General features: G+C 56.9%; 2 protein-coding genes and 1 long non-coding RNA gene across 7 annotated transcripts in view; 2 read left to right on the top strand and 1 right to left on the bottom strand.

Annotated features, from left to right (window-relative positions):
* C15H7orf50 (chromosome 15 C7orf50 homolog) overlaps positions 1 to 5,647 on the top strand; it is a 96,121-nt gene extending 90,474 nt beyond the window's left edge. For 4 of the 5 annotated variants that reach the window (XM_060367984.1, XM_021640737.2, XM_060367983.1 and 1 more), the window contains 3 exons: positions 758 to 948; positions 3,418 to 3,499; positions 4,574 to 5,647. In XM_060367984.1, the coding sequence (XP_060223967.1) occupies positions 758 to 948; positions 3,418 to 3,499; positions 4,574 to 4,747 (447 nt within the window). In that variant the 3' untranslated portion in view covers positions 4,748 to 5,647. Of the gene's footprint in view, positions 1 to 229; positions 401 to 757; positions 949 to 3,417; positions 3,500 to 4,573 lie in introns of those variants that run through there. The other variant, XM_021640736.2, reaches the window with a different exon arrangement.
* Positions 5,648 to 5,677: 30 nt separating this feature from the next.
* LOC110566738 (cytochrome P450 2W1) lies at positions 5,678 to 13,100 on the bottom strand. The gene is made up of 9 exons (XM_021664646.2): positions 12,903 to 13,100; positions 11,821 to 11,983; positions 11,461 to 11,610; positions 11,230 to 11,387; positions 9,583 to 9,753; positions 9,150 to 9,288; positions 8,882 to 9,066; positions 8,553 to 8,694; positions 5,678 to 8,437 (listed from the first exon to the last, which is right to left on the bottom strand). The coding sequence occupies exons 1-9, from the start codon at positions 13,083 to 13,085 to the stop codon at positions 8,250 to 8,252; spliced, it is 1,479 nt and encodes a 492-aa protein (XP_021520321.1). The 5' UTR covers positions 13,086 to 13,100; the 3' UTR covers positions 5,678 to 8,249.
* Positions 8,393 to 13,176, top strand: LOC132648019 (uncharacterized). The gene is made up of 4 exons (XR_009586370.1): positions 8,393 to 8,668; positions 10,883 to 10,976; positions 12,157 to 12,260; positions 12,701 to 13,176. It is a non-coding gene; the product is annotated as an uncharacterized LOC132648019 (long non-coding RNA).
* The last annotated feature ends 7,353 nt before the right edge of the window (positions 13,177 to 20,529 follow it).

Genomic DNA, 20,529 nt, shown 5'->3' with positions numbered 1-20,529 from the left:
CTAAAGGCAGGGGAGCTCTTCTGTTTGCTGTGTCCATATCCAGTTACTCAGCCCTGGGGGTGGGACCACTGGGAACCTAGGGTCACAGAAGAGCGCCCTTCCTGGAAAGGCTGGGGTGGTGTGCTCTGTTCCTCTTTTCCTCATGTCCCCACGCCCTTTCCGGGCTGCTGGCTACGTCAGAGTCAACACTGCTTCTGCCTTTTCCAGGAAAGACAGCGTGGTTTGAGCTCTCTGGCACTGCTGAATGCCTCTGCAGTGCTGGCCTCGGGCATGCTCCCGGGGGAGGGGGAGGGAGGGCAGGCGTGGACTTCCTTGGCAAGATGCCTCCTGGTGTGGTGCTTCCCAAGGGCAAAGCCCTACCACGGCTGAGCTCCCACTCTGCGGGGGACCTCGTGGAGAGGTGTGCCTAGTGGGAGACCACGCCAGCCCCCCTCTACCTCCCACCAGAGCCTGGGTCTTCAGAAGCCAGAGCTAGCGGCCTCTTTGCCAGAAAAGAACAGACGCCGTGTCCATGGCACTGCTGCCCTCTGATGGCTGCTGTGGTCACTGCATGGGGCTCAGGAAACAATGAAGGGAAGAGACTTTGGTCCGTCCACTTGACACCTGTCGGGTGCCCAGCACCTCAGCTGACCCCACACTTGCCTCCCACATGTGACCTTCTGAACCTCCTTTGGACTATGAATAGAGGGTGGGCGGGCAGTATGCTGGCCTGGGCCCACATCCACACCCACCCTGATAGCCTGTCCTTGACTTTCAGGTGCGGGAGGCCAGCCCTGAGCTGTCCCCAGAGGAGAGGAGGGTCGTGGAGAGGAAGCTGAAGAAGGAGCGGAAGAAGGAAGAGAAGAAGCGGCTGCGAGAGGCAGGCATTGCTGGGGCGCAGACAGCCAGGGTGCAGACCCCGCCAGCCAGCCCCTCGGCTGCCGTTCTGGCCCTGGAGTACCTCCAAGGGTAAGTACTGTCATGGGCTAAATCTAGAACATGCTGCCACTGCCACGGTGCTGGGCAGAGGCTGCTGTGTTGTGGCAGGTGGGGAAGGGTAAATGGTCCAGCCCAGTCACCTTTTCACCCGTGTTGGAGAAGCCGTTGTTGAAGTTCTGTTCCGTGGCCACAGAACTGCCCTCAGGCGCTTCCGCTTTTCTTTTTATCCTTTTGTCCTGTGGCCACTGTGTGCCCAGTCTGCAGACGTACCCCCATCTAGCTGAGCACTGAAAATGGGTGTCCCAGAAGGTGGGGAGGACGTGTCCTTAAATTGTGACAATCCTGCAGCGAGGAATCTTCCAGGTGTTTTTGTTTGTTTGTTTGTTTTTAAATTTTATTTTATTTTATCTATTGGTTTTTCAAGTCAGGGTTTCTTTGTGTAGTCCTGGCTGTCCTGGACTCGATCTGTAGACCAGGCTGGCCTCAAACTAAGAGATCAGCCTGCCTCTGCCTCCTGAGTGCTGGGATTAAAGGTGTGTGCCACTGAGACCGGCAGTTTTATTTTTAATTCGTACACTGCATGTGAATTCGTACACTCTTGGAGGCCAGAAGACAGTGTCAGAATCCTTGGAGCTAGAGTCCAGGTGCAAGAGTTAAGACACCCTTAACTACTGTCCCTCCAGCCCCTTCCCCTTCCGGCTGGTAGGCTCATCCGGTTCTTTGGGAAAATGCCAGCCTCAGTCGTCAGGATATCTAGCAGTCCAGCAAAGGCAAACGGCAGCAGTCGAATGAAGAAGCAGCCTCTTCCTCCTCCGTCTGTCTCCTCAAAACCCTCGTTCTCTTTCTCTCGCTCTCATATTTATACTCTCCCAGAGTTCAGCTGGCAAAGATAACTCGACTCTCCCAGCCCGAAGGAGGCTCTAACCAGCTAGCAAAGACCACGCCCCTCTCTGAGCCGCCCGAGGCAGTTATCAGCTGTGGACAAACTAAAAGCAACTCCAAATCCCACACTTGGGATTAAAACGAAAACTGTTTTACATCACATGACTGAGTTTTTAAGGAAACCAAGACTTCTGCTCTCCTGTGTGTGCTTAAGCTGTGATGCCCCTGCGTTCTCTGCCTTTGTATCCAGATCAGGGTGGATGGCACAGCCTCACTTTCCCCAACTACGGAGCAGCCAGGGACAAGGGTGGGCCTGAAGGTGTCTTTGTCCTGTCAGAGGGCCACTTGCTTCCCACCCTGCAGCCCACTGAGTTCAGAATTAGCCCAGCCAAATACCACTTCAGCCTGAGCGATGCAAGTCTGTGTGTAACCTCCAGCTGACCTTCTCAGGCTGGTGTCCTGCCTCCCCTTTGATCCTGTCCCTTTGTCTTCTGTTCTCGGGGAGTTAGGGTTTGTGAGGGGTGGAGGGATACGTGGTATAGGGAACTTGAAACAGGATGCAAGTCGGAAGATGACTCACTGCCTTTGAGGGCCTTGCACACCCTGAGCCCCTCCTTGGACCTGGCTGAACATTCAGGTGGGTATTGGGTAGGGTTCAGGAGGACGATGAGGAACTGTGGCTTCCGTGGACAGACAGCCTGTGAGCCTGTGCAGCAGCTGTGAGAGCCAGAGCAAGGGCCGGAGGTGCGAGGCTGAGTACCAGGCTCGGTCCTTCCGCTCTGGTGCCTCTGCCCGGGAGGATGTAGAGACCTGGCGGGTGGGCTGGCGGTCACACCCAGTCACTCAGGGGCCTGCTAGGAAATGTCCACTAATGATGGCACGTTCCAGACCTGCCCCAGCCTAGGCAGAAACACCAGTGATGAATTCATGAGCCAAGGCGGGGGAGAGGACTCAGTCCTTAAAACATTTACCACGGAAGCTGGGGGATCAAGTGTGGCTCCCCAGAACTCAAGTAAAAGTGTGGGGCCTGCCTGTAAGTCCATCTTCAGATGGCAGAGATTAGGAATCCCCAGTCCAGACTGGCTAGGGAGGTTGGCCATATTGGCAAGCTCTGCATTTGATTAAGAGCCCCTGGAAGAATGATTGCAGTGGTTTCCAACCTCAGGCCTACACACACACACACACACACACACACACAATCACCTGCAAGCTTGCAAATGTGCACACACATGAAAGTGGAAAGGAAAAGATAAATAATTGAGCCAGGCATGTTGTCACACTTCTATAGTTCAGGCATGGTCATCAGCCTGACTACACAGTGAATTTGAGGCCAGCTTGGCTACACAAGACTGTCTCAAAAAAAAAAAAAAGGCATAAAAGAGTTAATGAATTCAGGAAATCTAGAAGGAGCTCCTGTTCGTGTTGTAAAATGAATTGTGGAGCTGGAAAATGGCGCTGTATCCCTAATGTTACAAATGTAGGAGCTCCAGGTAGACTGAGGGACCCCCAAAGTGGGTATCCCCCTGAGCCAGACTCTGCCACCATGTTCTCAGGTGACCTGGTCCCCTGAGCCCCGGGACTGTCCTCCATGCCCTGAGTGTCTGTCTTGGTTCCCAGGTGGGCCTGGAAGCAGGAGAGCTGGAGATTCCAGAAGAAGAGGCAGACGTGGCTCCTGCTGCACATGTATGACGAGGACAAGGTGTGCTCGCGGTGGTCCGGCCAGGGTGGGCCCTCCACGGGCAGCGGACACTCAGCCCACAGAGGCCGCATATGGTGGGCGGACACGTAGGTGGGGTCCTCACAGGGAGGGCAGCTCACCCGCTAGGAGGTCCATCTACAGCGGGGAGGACCCGGAGAGGGACTCTGCGCACGTAGGCACACGTAGCCCCTGTGGTCCCGCGCATCGTGGGGTCTTCCCTCTACCCGTTTGCTAGAGTGTGCATGTGCTGGGCTCTTCTCAAGGCAGGATTTGGTTCCTTGGGATGCGGTGGAATTTGGAGACAGAGCCTCCCAGCTGAGTTAGGGGCTGGAGCCACCCAGAGCTCCCAGAAGCCCTTTGTCCTGCTGGAGCTTCACACCCTCCCCCCAGGGCAGGCAGGCAGTCCCCTTGTGTGTCACTGTTCTGTCTCACAGGGCGTAGGACGCGCCTTGTGTGCCCCTTGAAGGCACCAAGTGGGAGCCATGCCTGTCAGCCCCGCCCACCTTCAGGCAAGGACATGCCCCTCCTCTATACGGAGGTGGCTATACTGAAAACAGATGATCTTAACAGAAACAGAGTCAGAGGCTGGGGCTTGGTGGGCAGAGCGTGTGCCCAGCGGGCACTGTATAAACGGGGTATGGTGGTACATACCCGTAATCCCAGCACTGCCCCGGGATAGGGAGAAGGATGAGGGGTTGTATAGTCATCCTTGGGTATTTAGCGAGTTCAAGGCCAGCCTGGGCTACAGATGATGTCTCAAAAGAAAAAAAGTTTTTAAAATGTATATAGGGAATGTCCGAGTCACGGGAGTGTCCTGCCTGCACATTGGCCTCTTTCCCACCGTGTGCCCACTTCCTGCCCTGGCAAAGAGCAACAGGCGGTCTGGGGTCCTTAGCACACAGCTTTGGTGGGAGACCCCATCGTGAAGGTGACGTAGGTTGTCCCCCCAGCCCCCCGCAAGCCCGGGGAGAAAGCCCAGTCTCCCATTGCTGCTGTCTCCACGTGAGTGCCTTGCCTGCCCACTGCTCAGGGTCCCATGCCCTGGCCCTCAACACTGCCCCCTTCGCCCTCCAGGTCCCTGACGAGCACTTTCCTACCCTGCTGAGCTACCTCGAGGGTTTGAAGGGCAGTGCCCGAGAGCTGACGATCCAGAAGGCTGAGGCTCTGATGCAGGAGATGGATGAGGCCGGAGACCCGCCGCTGGGGAAGGTGCAGCGCCTCCGGCAGGTGCTGCAGCTGCTCTCCTAACCTTGGGCCCTGAGGACGCCCTGGCCACCTCCTCCCACCACTGTGGGAGCAAGCAGGCCTCCAGCAGCTCATCCGGCTCGGCTCGAGGACTTCCTCCTAAGTTCTGGGAAGAGCCCTCCATCCCCCTCCCTACAAGCCGATGCCTTAGACTTGAACGTGGGCTCCCTGACTCCGAGGTGCCGCTGCACGCCTGCGGCCCCAGCGTGGCTGTGAACAGACTTTGTTTTCCCACCAGGTATATCTTAGAGACTGGCCCACGCTGGCTTTCTCCGTCAACCGGACTCCCTGCTGTTGGGGCGGTGGTCTCCTACGTACTCAGTCAGGGCCTCTGCAGTGCAGCCTGGACATAACTCACCTGTCTGCGGGGAGACACGCTAGGGGCCTGTAGGGAGGACCCTGGGCCCTTGCGGCCACCCACAAGCTACCAGAGGCTGCTGCTCTGCGATCCTCCTCAGGTCAGCAGCCTTCATTTCTCACTGAATGTCTCAGCCAGCCTGTTGGCAACAGAATGACCTCACATTTGTGTCTGGACCGGTGTCGCCATCAGAACACATACCCCACTCCCAGTGGGGGACTTTCCCTTCAGACCATGGAGTCGCCCATAGGAGCCACATAGGGAGGGCACAGACAGCCACGGGGGATGGGCGACACGAGTCTAGCTCAGTGAGCAGTGGGTTCCCTGCGGTCCTCGAGGGAGCCATGCAGTGTCCGCCTTCTGGGTCCTGTTCTCCAGCCCAAAGCTTCTGGAACTCACGCACACGCCCTTTGCACCAAAGTGTCCCCTGGCTATAGAGGTATATAAAAGAGGTTTACAGATAAACATATACTAGATCATGAGAAGTTTATTTTAAAACAATTCTGAATACACATAATTTGCCATTTATTAAAGATGAAAGCACATTTGCATATTCAGGACTGTTTATTGCGTCACTGTCTGCAGATAACATAGGTTTGTTTCTGAGAAGCTGAGGGGGAGACAAAACCATGGAAGGCTGTTTTCCATAGGCGGCTCTAAGAACGAAACCTTTGTCCTTAAAGCCCTGAGACTCTCATGCATAATCCCAGCTCTTAGGCAGAGGCAGGCAGATCTCTGAGTTCGAGGCCAGCCTGGTCTACAGAGTGAGTTCCAGGACAGCCTGGGCTACACGGGAAAAGCCTGTCTCAAAACCAAATAAAATAAAGCCCCAAGACTGAAACTACCTGGCCCTGGGTCAAGCTGTTTCAGGCTCTGTATTACGTGTCATGAGGGCACGGACAGTGTGTGTGTGTTCAGAACCAAGACTGCAGGCGAATCGCGCTGTGTGACACCAGGAAACAACCAGGATTTGTAACACCTTTTACTGCTTTCTTTTTCTTCTTTTCGTTTTTCTAGACAAGGTTTCTCTGATTAGCCCTGGCTGACCTGGAACCCATTGTGTAGACCGGGCTGGTCTCAAACTCAGAGAGGTCCACCTGCCTCTGCCTCCCCGTCCCGAATGCTGGGATAGAGGCGTGCACTGACTGACACAAACCAGCCTCACCTTTTACTTCTGAGTTTTGATCGCCGCACAGAATGTCTGCCTTACCAGGCATTTTCTGCCCAAGCAGGCTGCAGCCCACAGTTGAGGAGGCAGGAGGGGATGGTGGCTGGGCGCTCAGGGTGCTCAGGTGACCTTCCACGCACATATTTCCTACGTGGGATGTTGATAGGCCCAGGCCCTCAAGGCCCTCCTTCAGGTGATGACAGCTGCTCTGATCCGCAGCCCAGAGGACAGAGTTCCACCACCCACGTGCCGCTCCAAGTGGTCAGAACATGGGTCACAGCGAGGAGATGGGCAGCCAGAGACAGCTGGGCTGAAGCCGGGCTGCCCTCAGCACCTGGAGGGCCAGGCGTTCACAGCCTCCGGAGCCTGTGAGAGCAGCCAGGGTTCCAGGGCCGGCCATTCAGACCCAACTGCCACTAGAGGGCGGTCCCTACTTCCACAAGCCCTAAGCAAGTCATGCCCTGCGGCAGAAGAGAGGATGAGCTGGGCCAGCGCCTTCTAATGCTACCAGCCTACCAGCTCACTTGAGCTGTCCCTGGGTCAACTGTTAGGATGGACATGGAGGCAGAGGCAGGCAGTTCTCTGAGTTCAAGGCCAGCCTGGTCTACAGAGTGAATTCCAGGATAGCCAGGGCTACACACACACACACACACACACACACAAGGCTGTTCTCAAACAAAGGGATGGTCTTCTCACAGGTCGCTAGCACTTGGGCACAGTGGCCTAGTTCTACAGCTATGTGGGGAGACAGGCAGCCAGCCAAAGCGTGGACCTCTCCCTGGGTCACGGGTCCCAGGCGATCTGGCTGTCTGTAGCCAGACCCGTCCTCACCTACAAAGCTCTGTCCCCGGCCTGTGTCCGTCACTTCTGTCACCTCAGGTTTAATTACACTTCCTGCTTTCAGCACTAAAGCCATGTGCCGTCAGTGCCCAAGGGTAACTCATTCATGACCCTTCAGTCAGCACCGCCAGGCTCTCCTCGCCAGGAGCGACCCTAGTGTCACCTGATCTGGGTCTCACACACGCTCTGGCTGGCTCCTGCCGATCAAAGTGGCATCTAGCCCTGGCCTTTCCCACTTGGGGAAGCCCCGCACTGTCCTCAGCCGTACCAGGGGCTGCAGGGCTGCTGCTGAGGGCTCTGCCGGAGCTGGGCTGAGAGTTTCAGAGCCTCAGGTGAGCACCCTGAGAAGCAAGGAATACAGACAACACAAAGGAGCAGGGTGGGAGGATCAGGAAGTGGAGCTCTGAGTTTCCTGGGAGCCAAGTCGAAAAGGGAAATGTGGTGGGTTCCTCTCTGTCAGTGAGAGCTGGCATCTGGAAGCTGGGAAAGGTTCCTAGGACGTCAGTGGGAAGAGGTGCTTTTCCTCATGCATTCCTGCCTCAGGTGACCACAGAGTGTCGTCACAACAGAAATGGCACCTGCGGTCAAGCTCAGGCAGCCCCCGGGGTCCCCTTGGTGCCAGCCAAAGGTGGAGCACCCCAAACTGGCTGGCAGACTCTCCCTAGGGAGACGGGAGGGTACACGTGGGCTGTGGAAGGGCTACAGGCCAGACATATGGGTGTGGGGACCACCGTGGCCCGGGGGAGCCTGGGGGCAGCCGACGATGGGGCCTGGGGGCGGGGGAACAGTGAAAGGACTGGGGTGGACCCTGTGCTCTGGCGATTTGGCTGCCTCGGGAACCAGAGTGCGGAGCTGTGTGAGGTATTTGGGCTGTAGGAGGCTGGAAGGTGGGTTAGGACTCTGCAAGCACCATTATCAAGCCAGTAGGGCTGCTGGCTTGGGCAGGTATGCCTGACGGCCATGATGCCCAGACGAAAGGCCAGCCTCCAGCCGGCAGGCAATCTGGCCCCACTGTGCTCCGGAGGGACAGTGCAGGCACTGTTTGCCCATCATCCATTGCGGGAACACTACATCTGCCCCATCGCTGCAGTGCACCCTGGGTAGGCTAGGCTGTGGTCGTTTTCCAGCGCGTGAGCACCCTAGGACCTAGGCACTGCACGCAAGGTCTGGGCAGGCGGCCGCATAGTGAAGGCTGGGGCCGGCCGCAGAGCCAGGTCCTCCGGGCTGAGGCCGGGCGGGGGCAGCAGATGGTACCGCTGGAGGAGGCCAGCGAACAGCAGGAAGAGCTCTGTCCTGGCCAGGCTCTCCCCAACGCAGACGCGGCGGCCTGCAAGAGAAATTGAAGCACTGTGTCGGTCGGTGCCCGCCCTGCTCCTGGAGCGGAAAGGGGTGGGCGCGAGCTGGTCGAGGCACCCTCGGAGAGCTGAGGCCCAGCAGGTTACCGGTGGAGAACGGCAGGAAGGCCCCCCGCTTCACGAAGCGGCCTTCGGCATCCAGGAAGTGGTGTGGGTTGAACTGGCTTGGGGTCTCCCACTGCGTCTTGTCCAGGAGCACCGAGGTCAGCAGAGGGATCACGGGAGTGCCCTGTAGGGCAGAGGGGTGCCAGGGTAGGCAGATGGGCTCAAAGGGGAGGGGAGGAGGCAGAGTGCCGCCTGGGGGAGCTCCTCCCTCCCACATGCCCCACGTGGGGTCACACTCTCACAGGTGGCTATGAGACCCAGGAAGTCCCCTACAAAACCCCAGGTCAAAGGAAAGAAGGAGGTGGCCCCACCTTGGGGAGCAGGTAGCCACCCAGCTGGACGTCAGCAGCCGTGCAGCGGGGCACGTGGGGCAGGAGTGTGATGTACCGCTGCGTCTCGTGCAGCACGGCGCTGGTGTAGGGCAGGGCCCGCTGGTCTTCCGGCTTGGGTAGCCGCCCAGGGCCCAGCACTTGGTCTAGCTCCTCCTGCACACGACCTAGGCCCGAGGGTGGCACTCTGGGTGGACGCTCACCCCTGACCCCTAGGGGGTTCCGCCCCCTACCGTGGAGGGACTCTCACCCTGCACACGTGGATGCTTAACCATCAGGAAGACTGCCCACTGCAGCGTGGCTGCCGTGGTCTCTGTGCCAGCCATGACCATGTCCAGTGTGCAGGCCAGGACACTGGCCTCACCAAACATGTCCTCGGGGTCATCCTCCTGCAGAGCAGGTGGTCAGAACTGGGCTTGAATCTCCGAGGAGCCAACCCCAGCCCAGTCCTGTGACCCAGAGGGTGGGTAGCAGTCAGGCCTGGTGGTCTGCCCAGTCCTACTGTGCACTCCGGGTACTCTCAGGGGCCAGTACACTCCGGGTACTCTCATGGAGGAGGAGACCGACACTCCCAGAGGTCCCCAGTAGATGGGAAAGAGCCCCCCCCCAGTTTCCCTCCCCTGAGCTGGGGCCCCACCCCCACCCACCACGGGTCTCTGAGGACGCCCTGGCCCTGCCCGCACCTGGCCCTGCTGAAGAAGAGCTTCCACGTAACTTCGGGGGCGGCCGCTTGGCAAGGGCGGTCTGTGAGCCTCCAGGAGGGTTCTCAGGATGGCCCGCACCTCCTCGATCTTGCTCAAGATAGGCCTGTGCAACCGCAGCAGGGCGCCCAGCCGGGGAAAGGTGTTGAAGAGCTGGGAGTGGGCGGGACAGCGGGGTGGGGTAGGGGTGAGGTGACAGACAGTTCCTCTGAGTAAGCCATCAGCAGGTGCATCCGGCTCCAGGCTCTGGACCAACGTGGCAGGGCAATGCTGCCCCCGGCCACAAGAGGGCACCAGGAGCGCTGGAGGCTTGTCACTCTCCTGGGAGTCCAGGGGCCAGGAGGATATCTCGGTGTTCAGGAAGGAGCCAGCTGACCTGATACACTTGGATGGCTCTGTGCAAGAAGCAACCGTAATGGCTGCCTGGGGATCAGTGACGAAGGGGAAGGGCAGGAGAGGGATGGCTCCCATGGAGAAGGAGTCACAGCTATAGGGTGGCTCACAGGTCCTGGGAGGCTTACAGTGGAGTGGGTCTGGACTGTTCAGAATTCCAGCTCCCCCTACGTTGGCAATTGCTGGCTGGAAATGCCACATATTTCTCTAAAGTGCTGAGGCCCATCTCAACTACTGGACCCCCTCCTCCTCCATCCCCCAGGGAGTACTCTGGGGTTGAGCTCACTGCTTGTTCTGACTACCTGAGCGGAAACCCAAGCCTGAGGGCACGCTCACCACAGTGGCTGCTCGCCCCCGTCCCTGTGGGGCTCAGTCTGAGCCAGGGCCGAGCAGCAAGGGCTAGTGCTGGGTGCTGAATGTCTAGGCTTCAGTGTCTAGCTCAAAGCCAGGACGCTTTAGACTTTAGGGCCCTGGACATCAGCAGGGATGATTTTTTTTTTTGTGATTTCTGTGATGAGGAGGGTGTGGTCAAGAAGGTGCCTAGCCAGGCATGGTGGCACACACCTTTAGTTCCAGCACTCAGGAGGCAGAGACAAGTGGGTTTCAGTGAGTTCGAAGCCAGCCTTGTCCACATAGATAGTTCCAGGAAAGCCAGGACTAGAGAGACCCCTCTCTCAAAAAATAAATACAAGGAAAGGTGCCTGGTGTGGGAGACCTCTGGACCTCCCTCTGGGACCTCCCCTCCCCCTATCACTGCAGGGGATGTGGGGAAAGGTGGGACTGCTCGGTCCAGATGTCCCAGCTGCCAGGGAGCGTAGGACTTGGTGCAAAACATGCCAACCAACGCCAGTGTCACGTTTTTTCATTTTATATTTGTTTTGCAAAACAGGGTCTCATGTAGCCTCGGCCGCCCTTAAACTCAATATGAGGATGCCCTTGGATTTATGACCCCCTGACTCCTTTCCAGAGTGATCGGATTACAGGTGTGTACCACAGGCCCGGTTTATGGGGTGCTGGGGACGAAACCCAGAGCTGCATACATGCTAGGCAAGTGCTCTACCAATGAGGCCTCGTCCCCAGCCCCAGCACTCCTTGTTTGAAGAGTGACAGGGCTGACAGCTGGGGGAGGGGGGAACAATGCTGGGAACCAGCCACCCCTGACCTCAGGGTCCAGAGCTGGCCCCCACACCCCAGTTCAACTAGGGCTCAGTCTGCTATGGGGTGACAACCTCTCACCTGTATGCCAGGTGACCCCAACAGGACCATGACCTGGTCAATGAGACTCAGCAGGGACACGAACACGGGGTCCTGGTAGTCAAAGCGCTGGCCGAAGAGGAGCGTGAAGGTGACATTGCAGGGAGCCCAGCCCAGCAGAGCCAGGGGGAAGGGCTGGCCTGGAGGTCAGGGAGGAAGGCAGGCCTCAGGTGGGCAGGGATGCCGGGAGGGGCACCCCGGTCCCCGACTCACCTCCGTAGCTGTCCAGCTGCGCTTCAAGACAGGCCAGCTCCTGAAGCACCTTGGCCGCCATGGGTGGCTGTCCCGCACCCAGGCTGTGCAGCGTGCGCACCGTAAACTGGCGAGCCGCCCTCCAGTGAGCTCCAGAAGAAAAGAAGATGCCTGCCGGGTAGACCTGAGCCGTGAGTGCCAGCCGCTCCTGCTGATGTATGCAGGGAACAGGGGCCCCACTTTGGGGGGCCGTTGGCTGGACTCCAGGCTCCTCCAATTCAGAGGTTACCCTGGGTCATACTCCTCTTGGCTTGCAATCGACGGATCCTGTCCCTCCCCAGTACCACTTCAAGAGGCCAGCGCCCCTCCCCATGCCCTTACCCCTTCCTTGCTGGATGAGCTGGAAGATGGGGATTGGGGGCCGGTCGGCCAGCTCATGCCCAGTCCCAACCAGGGCCTCCCTCACCACCTCGTAGCCCGACAGCACCACGGTCTTCTGAGCTCCCAGGTGGACTGTGAACACTGGCCCATAGCTTTCGGAGAGCTGGTGGGGACAGACAGGCGTCAGGCAGGCGGCCTCCACCCGCCTTCCAAGAGCTGGGCTTAGCGACAGCAGTACTGTGTGGAGGCTGGGTGCTTAAGAGCTAGCAGGGACCCCACGAGCCCCTCTAGTCTGCAAGAGGGGGCGCTGTTCAGACTGCCATCTCCCCATTTCAGAGACAAAATGCTGAAACGGGGAAAGCAGGAGTTGAATTTGTGTGCGTCTTCCCAAAAGCCATGGCTGGGCCTACAGATGTCTGCTCCTCAGACTCAGCCCTGAGGTAAGGCCTGACTGAACCCCTAAACCAGTGCCTGCAGCCACACTGGAGTCTAGTCTGATCTACCCTAGGAAAGGTGGAGCAGAGCCACTTGAGGGTAACTCTGAGGCTGTGTGGACTCTCTGCAAACAAATCCCCACCCAGACAAAGTTCAAGCACTCCCCCCAGCCCCCACTGAACCATTTAGCCCTGGCTAGTGGCAGTGCAGCCAGCATCCCTTCTGGGTCCTGGGGAGAAGCTGTACCCCAGAAACACCCTACTCAGACAAGGGCACTGCTGTATGCAGCTCTACCCCGCTTCAGCTCTTCCTCATCGTCCCAGAACCTGCAGGCTTTCCCCCATTCACACCCCAGGGAGCCCACCCTGCCCCCCACTCCTGAACCCTGACCCTGGGCTGCACTTCCCTGCTGTATTTGTTTATGTATTCTTTCTTTTATTTGCAGGGCTGGGCTAGAACCAGGTCCCAGAGCATTCGAAACAAACACACAGCAATGAACAACACTCCCCAACCTAGGTCACTTCCAAATCTGCTCCCTTGGGGACAAGCCCATCTTGGCTTCTTGCATCTCCTACTGGCTTCCCCTGTCTGGGCTGGCACAGGGATACCATCCAGGCTGCGAGGTGACAGAGGCCTGCTCACCCTACCTCCGTCAGCGCCCGGTCCTGTTGGGTCACACCCAGCAAATGCAAGTTCCCCAGGAATGGCAGAGGGCGAGGCCCAGGGGGCCACCGAGGGGCCAGGGTGGGGTCCCGGGCACAGCCCCGGAGCAGCCCCCAGAGCCCCAGGAGCAGCAAGATCCCCCAGACACCCAGGAGCAGCAGACCCATGTGAAGCGCCGGGTAGCAAATCCTCAGCTCTCCAGGGGCCCGGGGAACCCTGCCTTATAGCCATCCTCCCCAGGGCGTGCCGGCACCCCACCCACCCCACCACCCCGAGAATGTGGAACGAGCAGTTTGCAGGGGACAGCCCAGCAGGAGGCTTAAAGCTACAGGCTGTGTGGAATGTAGGGTCGCCCCTGCGGCAGGGGGCCTGGGTTAGGGGGCTGAAAGGACCTCTGTAGGAGGTACAGGGCCGAGGCGGTCACAGGTTGACTAAGGCTGGGCCATGTGGGGCCAGGCTTCCAGGATATCCAGATCCCTCCATGTGCCCCCAGGTTCCAGTGACAAGGTCAGAGCCCACTGTCTATTCTGTCCCCAACTCTGGAAACGTGTTAGTTCTACACAGTCTTCCCATCAAAGGGAAACTTCCAGGACTTGGAGACTTGGAGACTGAAAGGAAGAGGCCCCTGGGTCCTCAGATTGTAGCCTCCAGAGGCAAGACCCTAGGGCCCAGCAGGAACAGGGCCTCTGTACACTGAATGCCCTGTGTAGCCATTAAGGGCCTCTCTAATCACAAGGACCTCAGAGCCCATGGGCCTCAGACGTGGCCAGTGTCTGCTGAGGTGGAGAGAGCTCAACCCCAGCAGCCTGGGGTAAGGGGCAGGGCCACCCACACACTGAAGGGCCGTCTAGCAGACTATCTCTTAAATCCTGGTGGCCTCCCTGGGGAGGAGGTGTCCCTGCGAGAAAGGGCTGTGCGGGGTGGGTGGCTGTTGGCACCAGAAGTAGCTGAGCTGCTTCGCACAGCCTGCCTCAACACGAGGCACCTGGACTCCCATCCACCCTCATCCACCCCCCACCCGTCAGCAGGGCCCCTCGCCGTGAGGCCTGTCCCCTGAGGTGTCATCCACACCCTGAGCAAGCTGAGGAGAAGCAGAAGCCATCCCCACTCGCTGTACCCAGGTTTGCTCCCCTGCATTGCCTCTGGAGCCAAGCCCAGCCTAGACTGCGTCTCACCTGCATGGGGGCCTAGCACGTCTAGTCCCTGGGACAGTACGAGCCCGGGCTAGGACAGCTCCTTATCACCACTGTGGGTGTCTGGGTCATGCTTCAACCAACCGCTACCCAGGCCACTTACTGAGTACCCAAGGGATCCTACTCAGCCAGGAGCATCTCCATAATTGCTGCAGGAAGCACTTATTGAGCACTTGATGTGTGCCAGCCTTGCCAGGAATGGGGCTATGGAAATCAGCAGCAGACATTTCTGCTGTCACAATCCCAGGGCAAGACTGCTGTGAGTCCGTTTGCCACTGAACATGCATTGGATGGGGGGGGGGGGGGGTCAAGGCAGATGCTGTTTTGTAGAGTCCACACTGCAGCTGGGGAGTTGAGATCTGCCTGGCTGTCAGGGCCAATGTAATGTGCTGGGTAGGTGTAGTGAAGCCAGACAGGCTGGGGCAAGAGGCTTGTCAGGGGATCAGGGCTGGAGTCTGCAGCCCCTCCAGGAGCAGGCGCGAGAAACTCAGAGGCTCGCCCTGCACTTGCCTGGGTCAATTAAGTGTCCTCATATCCGGGCAGCTCCCCCTGCAGCATCCGGGCTTAGAACAGGACTGGTGAAGCCCAGGTCTCCCTGGTTCTGTCCCCCCAACCCCGGGCTGGGATTACAGGCAACACTAGCCAGCTACCATGGGAGCTATTTGGGGGAAGGTGGTTGCTGTTGTTGATTTGTCTCTTTGATACAGGGTCTCACATAGCTCAGACTGACATTCAGCTCACTTTGTAATGGAGGCTAGCTTTGAACTCCTAATCCTCCAGCCCCTCTTTTCCTGGGGTTTAGATTACTAGTGCACCAAGCCCAGTGAAAGGGTGTCTGTGGCCTGGTGTGATAGCACACACCTTTAATCCCAGCAGTCAGGAAAGCAGAGGCAGGTGGATTGATGTGAGTTCCAGACCAGCCTGGTCTACAGAGCAAGTTCAGGACAGCCAGGACTTCACAGAGAAACTGTTTCCAGAGAGAGAGAGAGAGAAGAAAAGGTGTGTGTGTGGTGTCTTTTTATGTGCATATTTATGGCTTACGTGAAGGCACACGTGTGCCACAGCATGTGTGAAGGTCAGAGGATGGGCTGTGTTGGCAGTTCTTCCACCTTGTTTGTGCCGGGATCCCCTGTTTGCAGCTGCATATGAAACACTAAGCCACCCTAAGGGCTTCTGGGATTTCTCCTGTCCTCACCTTCCATCTTGCTGCAGGAGCACTGGGATTTCGGGCAGGAAGGACATCACCTTTACATAGGATCTGGGCTCCTCAGCTCAGCAAGGGTTTTACCCCTGAGCCCTGCAGATCCCCAGCCCGTTCAGACAGGATCCTCACTGGCCTGGAGCTCACTGGTTCTGCGAGGCTGGCTGCCCAGCTAGCCTTCCAGGGCCTTTGTGTCAGCCTCCTCAGCGCTGTGATTACAAGTGTGTGCCATATACTCTTTGCCTGGCTTTTTACTGGGTACAGGAGGTCCATCACAAGTCTTCATGCTTGCACAGCTTCTCCGTCTAGTCTCCACACTTACAGTGCTAAACCACATGCATGAAGCACTCAGTCTGGACTGCAGATAGGTACAGTTTAGCAGAAGATCACTCAGTGAGCATGCACAAGGCCCAGGGCCCCAGCCACCAGTGTGTGAGAGAGAAACAGAGAGAGAGAGCAATTTAAAACAGATCCTGATGAATTTTGACATGTGTCTGGGCCATTACCACAATTAGTCTAGCAAGCAAGTATCATCACCCCATCACCCAACAGCTTCCTTGAGCCCAGTGTGTCCCCCGCCATACACCCATCATACATTGCTTGATGCTATTTTTAACAAGACTGTGTACCCAGAATTAGACACGGGCCTCCTCTGCTGGGCTGGGCATGGTGGGTGTAAGTGTTCACATTGTTCCCAGTCTTAAGCTGTCACAAAGCAATGTGCTAAAGATGGGAGGGTAGAACGGAGGAGGTGAGCACACCTGGGATCCCGGCTCTGAGAGGCTAAGGCAGAAAGATCATGAGCTCTGGACCAGCTTGTTCTATGTAGTAATACTAAGAACTGTCCATACCCATAAGAGATGCTGCAAAACAGGAGCAAAGGGATGCCTGAACAAAGCTGCTGGAGCTTGTTATTATTTCTTGTGGTGCTGGGAATCAAACCCCAAGGCCTTGATAGACAAGTATTCTGCTACCAAGCCACACCCCAGCCCCTCACTGGGGGCTTCTCTAGACAGATGCTCTACCACTGAACCACACCCCCAGTCCTCAGGTCCTTAATACCCCTATAAAAGAAAAAAATAAAAAGGAAGGATATGTCTGCTCCTGGGTATGGTGGAGGAGAAGGTTCGTTGTGGATATGAGGGCGAGCATAGCCAGAGGCAGGGACATCTGGGAGAGGCCAGAGTGAACATGACCCTGAGTAGAGCTATGTGAGGAGACGGGGCATTGGAGAGGGGGGAGATAGAAGAGGAGAGGGTAGACAAAAAGAGCTGGGTAACCAACACAGGTGGATTATGTAGGAGAGGGAAGCTGGGGGGAAGAGCAGCCCAACCCCTGGGTTCAAGAAGCTTAGAGGAGGGGGCTCAGTATGGGTAGGGCATAGGAAAAGTAGGTGTGCTAGCCATACCTACCCTGTAACAGGTAGAGACTGAGGAATGCTGGGAGAATCTGGCAGTCGGGCCAGCTTTGGTATGTTAATAAGCACCTCAGCCAGTTTGTTGTTTGTCTCCCCCTCCCCACGTTTGAGACCTAACACTCTGCTCTTGAATTACATCCCCAGTCCTCAGTTTTTTGAGACAGGGTCTATTTGTGTAGCCCAGGTTGACCTTGAACTACTCCCCCCCACACACACACTCTTTCTCCTGACATTGTAGGAGTGAACCATCATGCCTGGTGGCTGTTCGTGTGTGTGTGTGTGTGTGTGTGTGTGTGTGTGTGTGCTGGGGATTAAATCTTAGCTTTACTGAGCTACATCTCCAGCAGCCCCAGGGCCATTCCCTTTTTTAATTTTTATGGAATTTCCCCACACCCAGGAAAGGTGTGTCACCAACCGTCTCCAGCAAGCTTGCTCAATCCGCTGAGGGTCTGTTCTCATCAGATTTGCTTGGTGGGGGCAGGCTGGCAGATGCCCTGGGCGATCCTGGTATGCAGACCTCTGATTGGCTGGCTCGGGCTACATCTAGCCTTGACCTAATGTGGAGGTGGCCAGATACCCACCAAAGGTGAAAACACAGATGCTCCCTGTCATATGTCCGCCATGTAATACCATGTCATCTTTCTTTCAGAAGGGGTCTGTATGTCCCACACTTGGATCTAGGGACACTGTGGGGATACTGTAGCACTCCAGAGGCTGGGTCAGAAAGAGATCTAGTGTAGCCACACCCAGCCCCTCACTGGGGGATTCTAGGCAGGGGCTCTACCACTGAGCCACACCCCAGCCCCTCACTGGGGGGTTCTAGGCAGGGGCTCTACCACTGAGCCACACCCCAGCCCCTCACTGGGAGATTCTAGGCAGGGGCTCTACCACTGAGCTACACCCCAGCCCATCACTGGGGCATTGTAGGCAGGTGACCACTGAGCCACACCCAGCCCCTCACTGGGGGATTCTAGGCAGGGGCTCTACCACTGAGCCACACCCTAGCCCCTCACTGGGGGATTCTAGGCAGGGGCTCTACCACTGAGCCACACCCAGCCCCTCACTGGGGGGGTATCTAGGAGGTGCTCTACCACTGAGCCACATCCCATACCCTCGATGGGGGGAGGGTCTAGGCAGGGGCTCTACCACTGAGCCATGCCCATAGCCTCTTACTGGGGGGGGGGGAGGGTTCTAGGCAGGTGCTAGAGCCCAGGTGTAGAACACCAACAGTCCAAGGACATAGGCATGCTCCCATCATCAGCCTAAGGTCAAAACTGTGAGTTCTTTTGCACAACCATGAGGGCTTGAATTTGAATCTCTAGAATCCACATAAAAAGGCAGGCAGGGCTGAGCCTCCATTGCAGGGACAGAGACAGTGGATCTTGAGAGCTTGTTGGTGAACCAGCTTTGCCAAAATGGTGAGCTTCCAGTTCAGAGAGAGACCCCCACCTCAAAGCAATATGGAAGAAGATGCTTGACATCCTTCTCTGGCCTCTGTGCACACGCAGGTGCATCCAACTACACACACACACACCTCCCTCAGCTAAAAGCTGGCCAGGGTGGTGTACACTTTTGATCACAACACTTGAAAACCCAGCACTTAGGAGGCAGAGGGAGGCAGATCTCTGTGAGTTTGTGGCTAGCCAGAGCTATAGAGTGAGACCCTGTCTTAAACCAAAATTAAAACCCAAATCAAAACAAACAACAGAAAAGAGCTCAGACAAGGCAGTAGCCATTTTCTAGGAATGGAGGATTCAAAGCTGGCTGTCGCAGCCCCTGCTGCTTTCTTGGTTCTTTGGGGCTGCCTGACAGAGATCCTGCCTCCTCAGGGACAGAGATGTCCTTTCATTGTAAGTGGAAAGGCCTGCTGGTTGAGTTATAAAGGCCACCATTGTTCACAGCTTAAAAGGCATTAATGAGTAACTCAGTGTGTGGCCCCTGGTTCCAGGCAAAGAAAAGGTGGAAAAAAGCTGTTTATACGACAAGTACAAAGTACGTTTTTCATTCTGGAGTTTCCCTTCAACTGTGGGTGCATGTGCTTGCGCGCAAGTGTGTGTGTGGTTCATGTACACATATATGTGTGTACCCCATGCAAATGTGGAGACCAGAGGATGTCTGTGTCCTGCTCTATCACTCTCTACCTTATCCCCTTGTGACAGGCCAGGCTGGCAGCCAGCCAGCACCAACCCCTTACAGTGCTGTTACAGGACCACAGCATCTGCCTTTTTTTTTTTTTTTTTTTTTGGTGAGCTCTGGGGATTTGAATTCAAGTCCTCACGTTTGTATAGCAAGTGTTCTTGTCTGCTAAGCCCATCTCCCCAGCTTTCTGGAGGTTTGGGTAGGGAGGTGGTACCCCTCTGCAAGGCCATCTGTTGGCCTGGACACGGGAAGCTAAATCCGGCTTCCCACACAGCGTGGGATCCAGCAAGGAGACCAATGGATGCCTATGGAGGAGGGGAGTCCAGCAAGGTAAAAGGGGGCAGGCAGATCTGCTGAGCAAGCACCTCACTGAGGCCCCTGGGAGCTGCTCCTCCTCCCCAAAACTGGGCACATTAGTGATATCACAGAACTGTAGCGGGAAAGCTGGCCCCAAGGAGCTGCTAGGATGCGTATCCTGCTCACTGCCAGGGCCTGACCTGGTGTGGAGCGCAGGAACCATTTTTAACTGGATGAAATGCAGGACACGTCCTACAACTACAGCCAGTTCGGGGAGGCAGGACACAGTCTGCTCTGTCCCCAAACTGAAAAGCAGGGGTGCTGGACACACGTGTTAACTGCCATAGCAACAGCAGCAAACCGGTAGACTGCATCACACTTCCACAGACTCCTCCCAAATCTGCATGGCACACCCTAGCCCCCAGGACCTGGTGCTCTCTTTTGCAGTAGTGCTGTGGCAGCTGTGAGCAGCTGAGCATGGTGGAGCACACCTTTAATTCCAGCACTCGGGAGGCAGAGGCAGGTGGATCGCTGAGACCAGCCTGGTCTACAGAGAGTTCCGGGACAGACAGGACTGCACAGGAGAAACCCTGTCTCAAACAAAACAAAACAAAAAAGAAAAGAAAGAAAAAGATTGTTAGGATGGCCCTACCCCAGTGTGGCAATGTCCTCATAAAAGGGATGTTTGGATACAGACGCGTGGAGAGAATGATGCGCCCAGAATGGACGCCCAGGAGGGGTGTTGTTCTAGCAGCCCAGATTTACCCAAGATTGACTGAACACCTCAGAAGCTGGGGGTCCGGGGTAACCTGGGCTCCCTGGAGCAGGCCGTAGGGACAGCAGCCAACATTAGGGCCAATGGCCCACACCTTAGGCTCAGGCTTCTGGTGTCTTGAACCTCAGAAGATGCGATTTTGTTTTGTGAGACCGGGTCTTGCGGCACAGCCCAGGTCTGCCTAACACGCAGGCAATCCTCCTTCCTCGGCCTTCCGAGCTCTGGGACTACCGGTGTGAGACACTGGTTTAACTTCTGTTTGTAAAACCTCTGTTTGGGGCACTGTGTCACAACACCCACAGTAAGCTGCCACCGCTTCTTTAGTGAGCTTCTGGCCTTCGTTAGACCTTCCGAGCAAACGGTGAAACCCGGGTAGGAAGATGGGTGGGATGAAGACCCCGGGGCACGAACTGACGCCCTCGGGCTGCACCTCTTGGGCCTTGTTTGCTCCTCGGTACCAAAAGATGAGCGCTTGGTCTGATTGCAGCCACGAAGCGCGGGGCCTTTCACAGCGCGGCGGGGACCGAGCCCGGGCGGGCAGGGCGGGGCCTGGGCGGGGCCGGCCCAGCGCTCGACTAGCTCGGCGCTT

The sequence above is a fragment of the Meriones unguiculatus genome, chromosome 15, assembly GCF_030254825.1.
Source record: "Meriones unguiculatus strain TT.TT164.6M chromosome 15, Bangor_MerUng_6.1, whole genome shotgun sequence".
NCBI lineage: Eukaryota > Metazoa > Chordata > Mammalia > Rodentia > Muridae > Meriones > Meriones unguiculatus.
Note: the sequence above shows the minus strand (reverse complement) of the source record. Positions and strands in the feature narration are given on the sequence as shown.

What these genes read in the sequence shown, in the direction of transcription:
- LOC110566738 (XM_021664646.2), bottom strand. Translation starts at nt 13,085, where the DNA reads ATGGGTCTGCTGCTCCTGGGTGTCTGGGGGATCTTGCTGCTCCTGGGG. An exon ending in CTCTTCTTCAGCAGGGCCAG is followed by an intron (nt 9,289 to 9,582) that starts GTGCGGGCAGGG and finishes CCTGCTCTGCAG; the next exon opens with GAGGATGACCCCGAGGACAT. An exon ending in CTTCCTGCCGTTCTCCACCG is followed by an intron (nt 8,438 to 8,552) that starts GTAACCTGCTGG and finishes TTTCTCTTGCAG; the next exon opens with GCCGCCGCGTCTGCGTTGGG.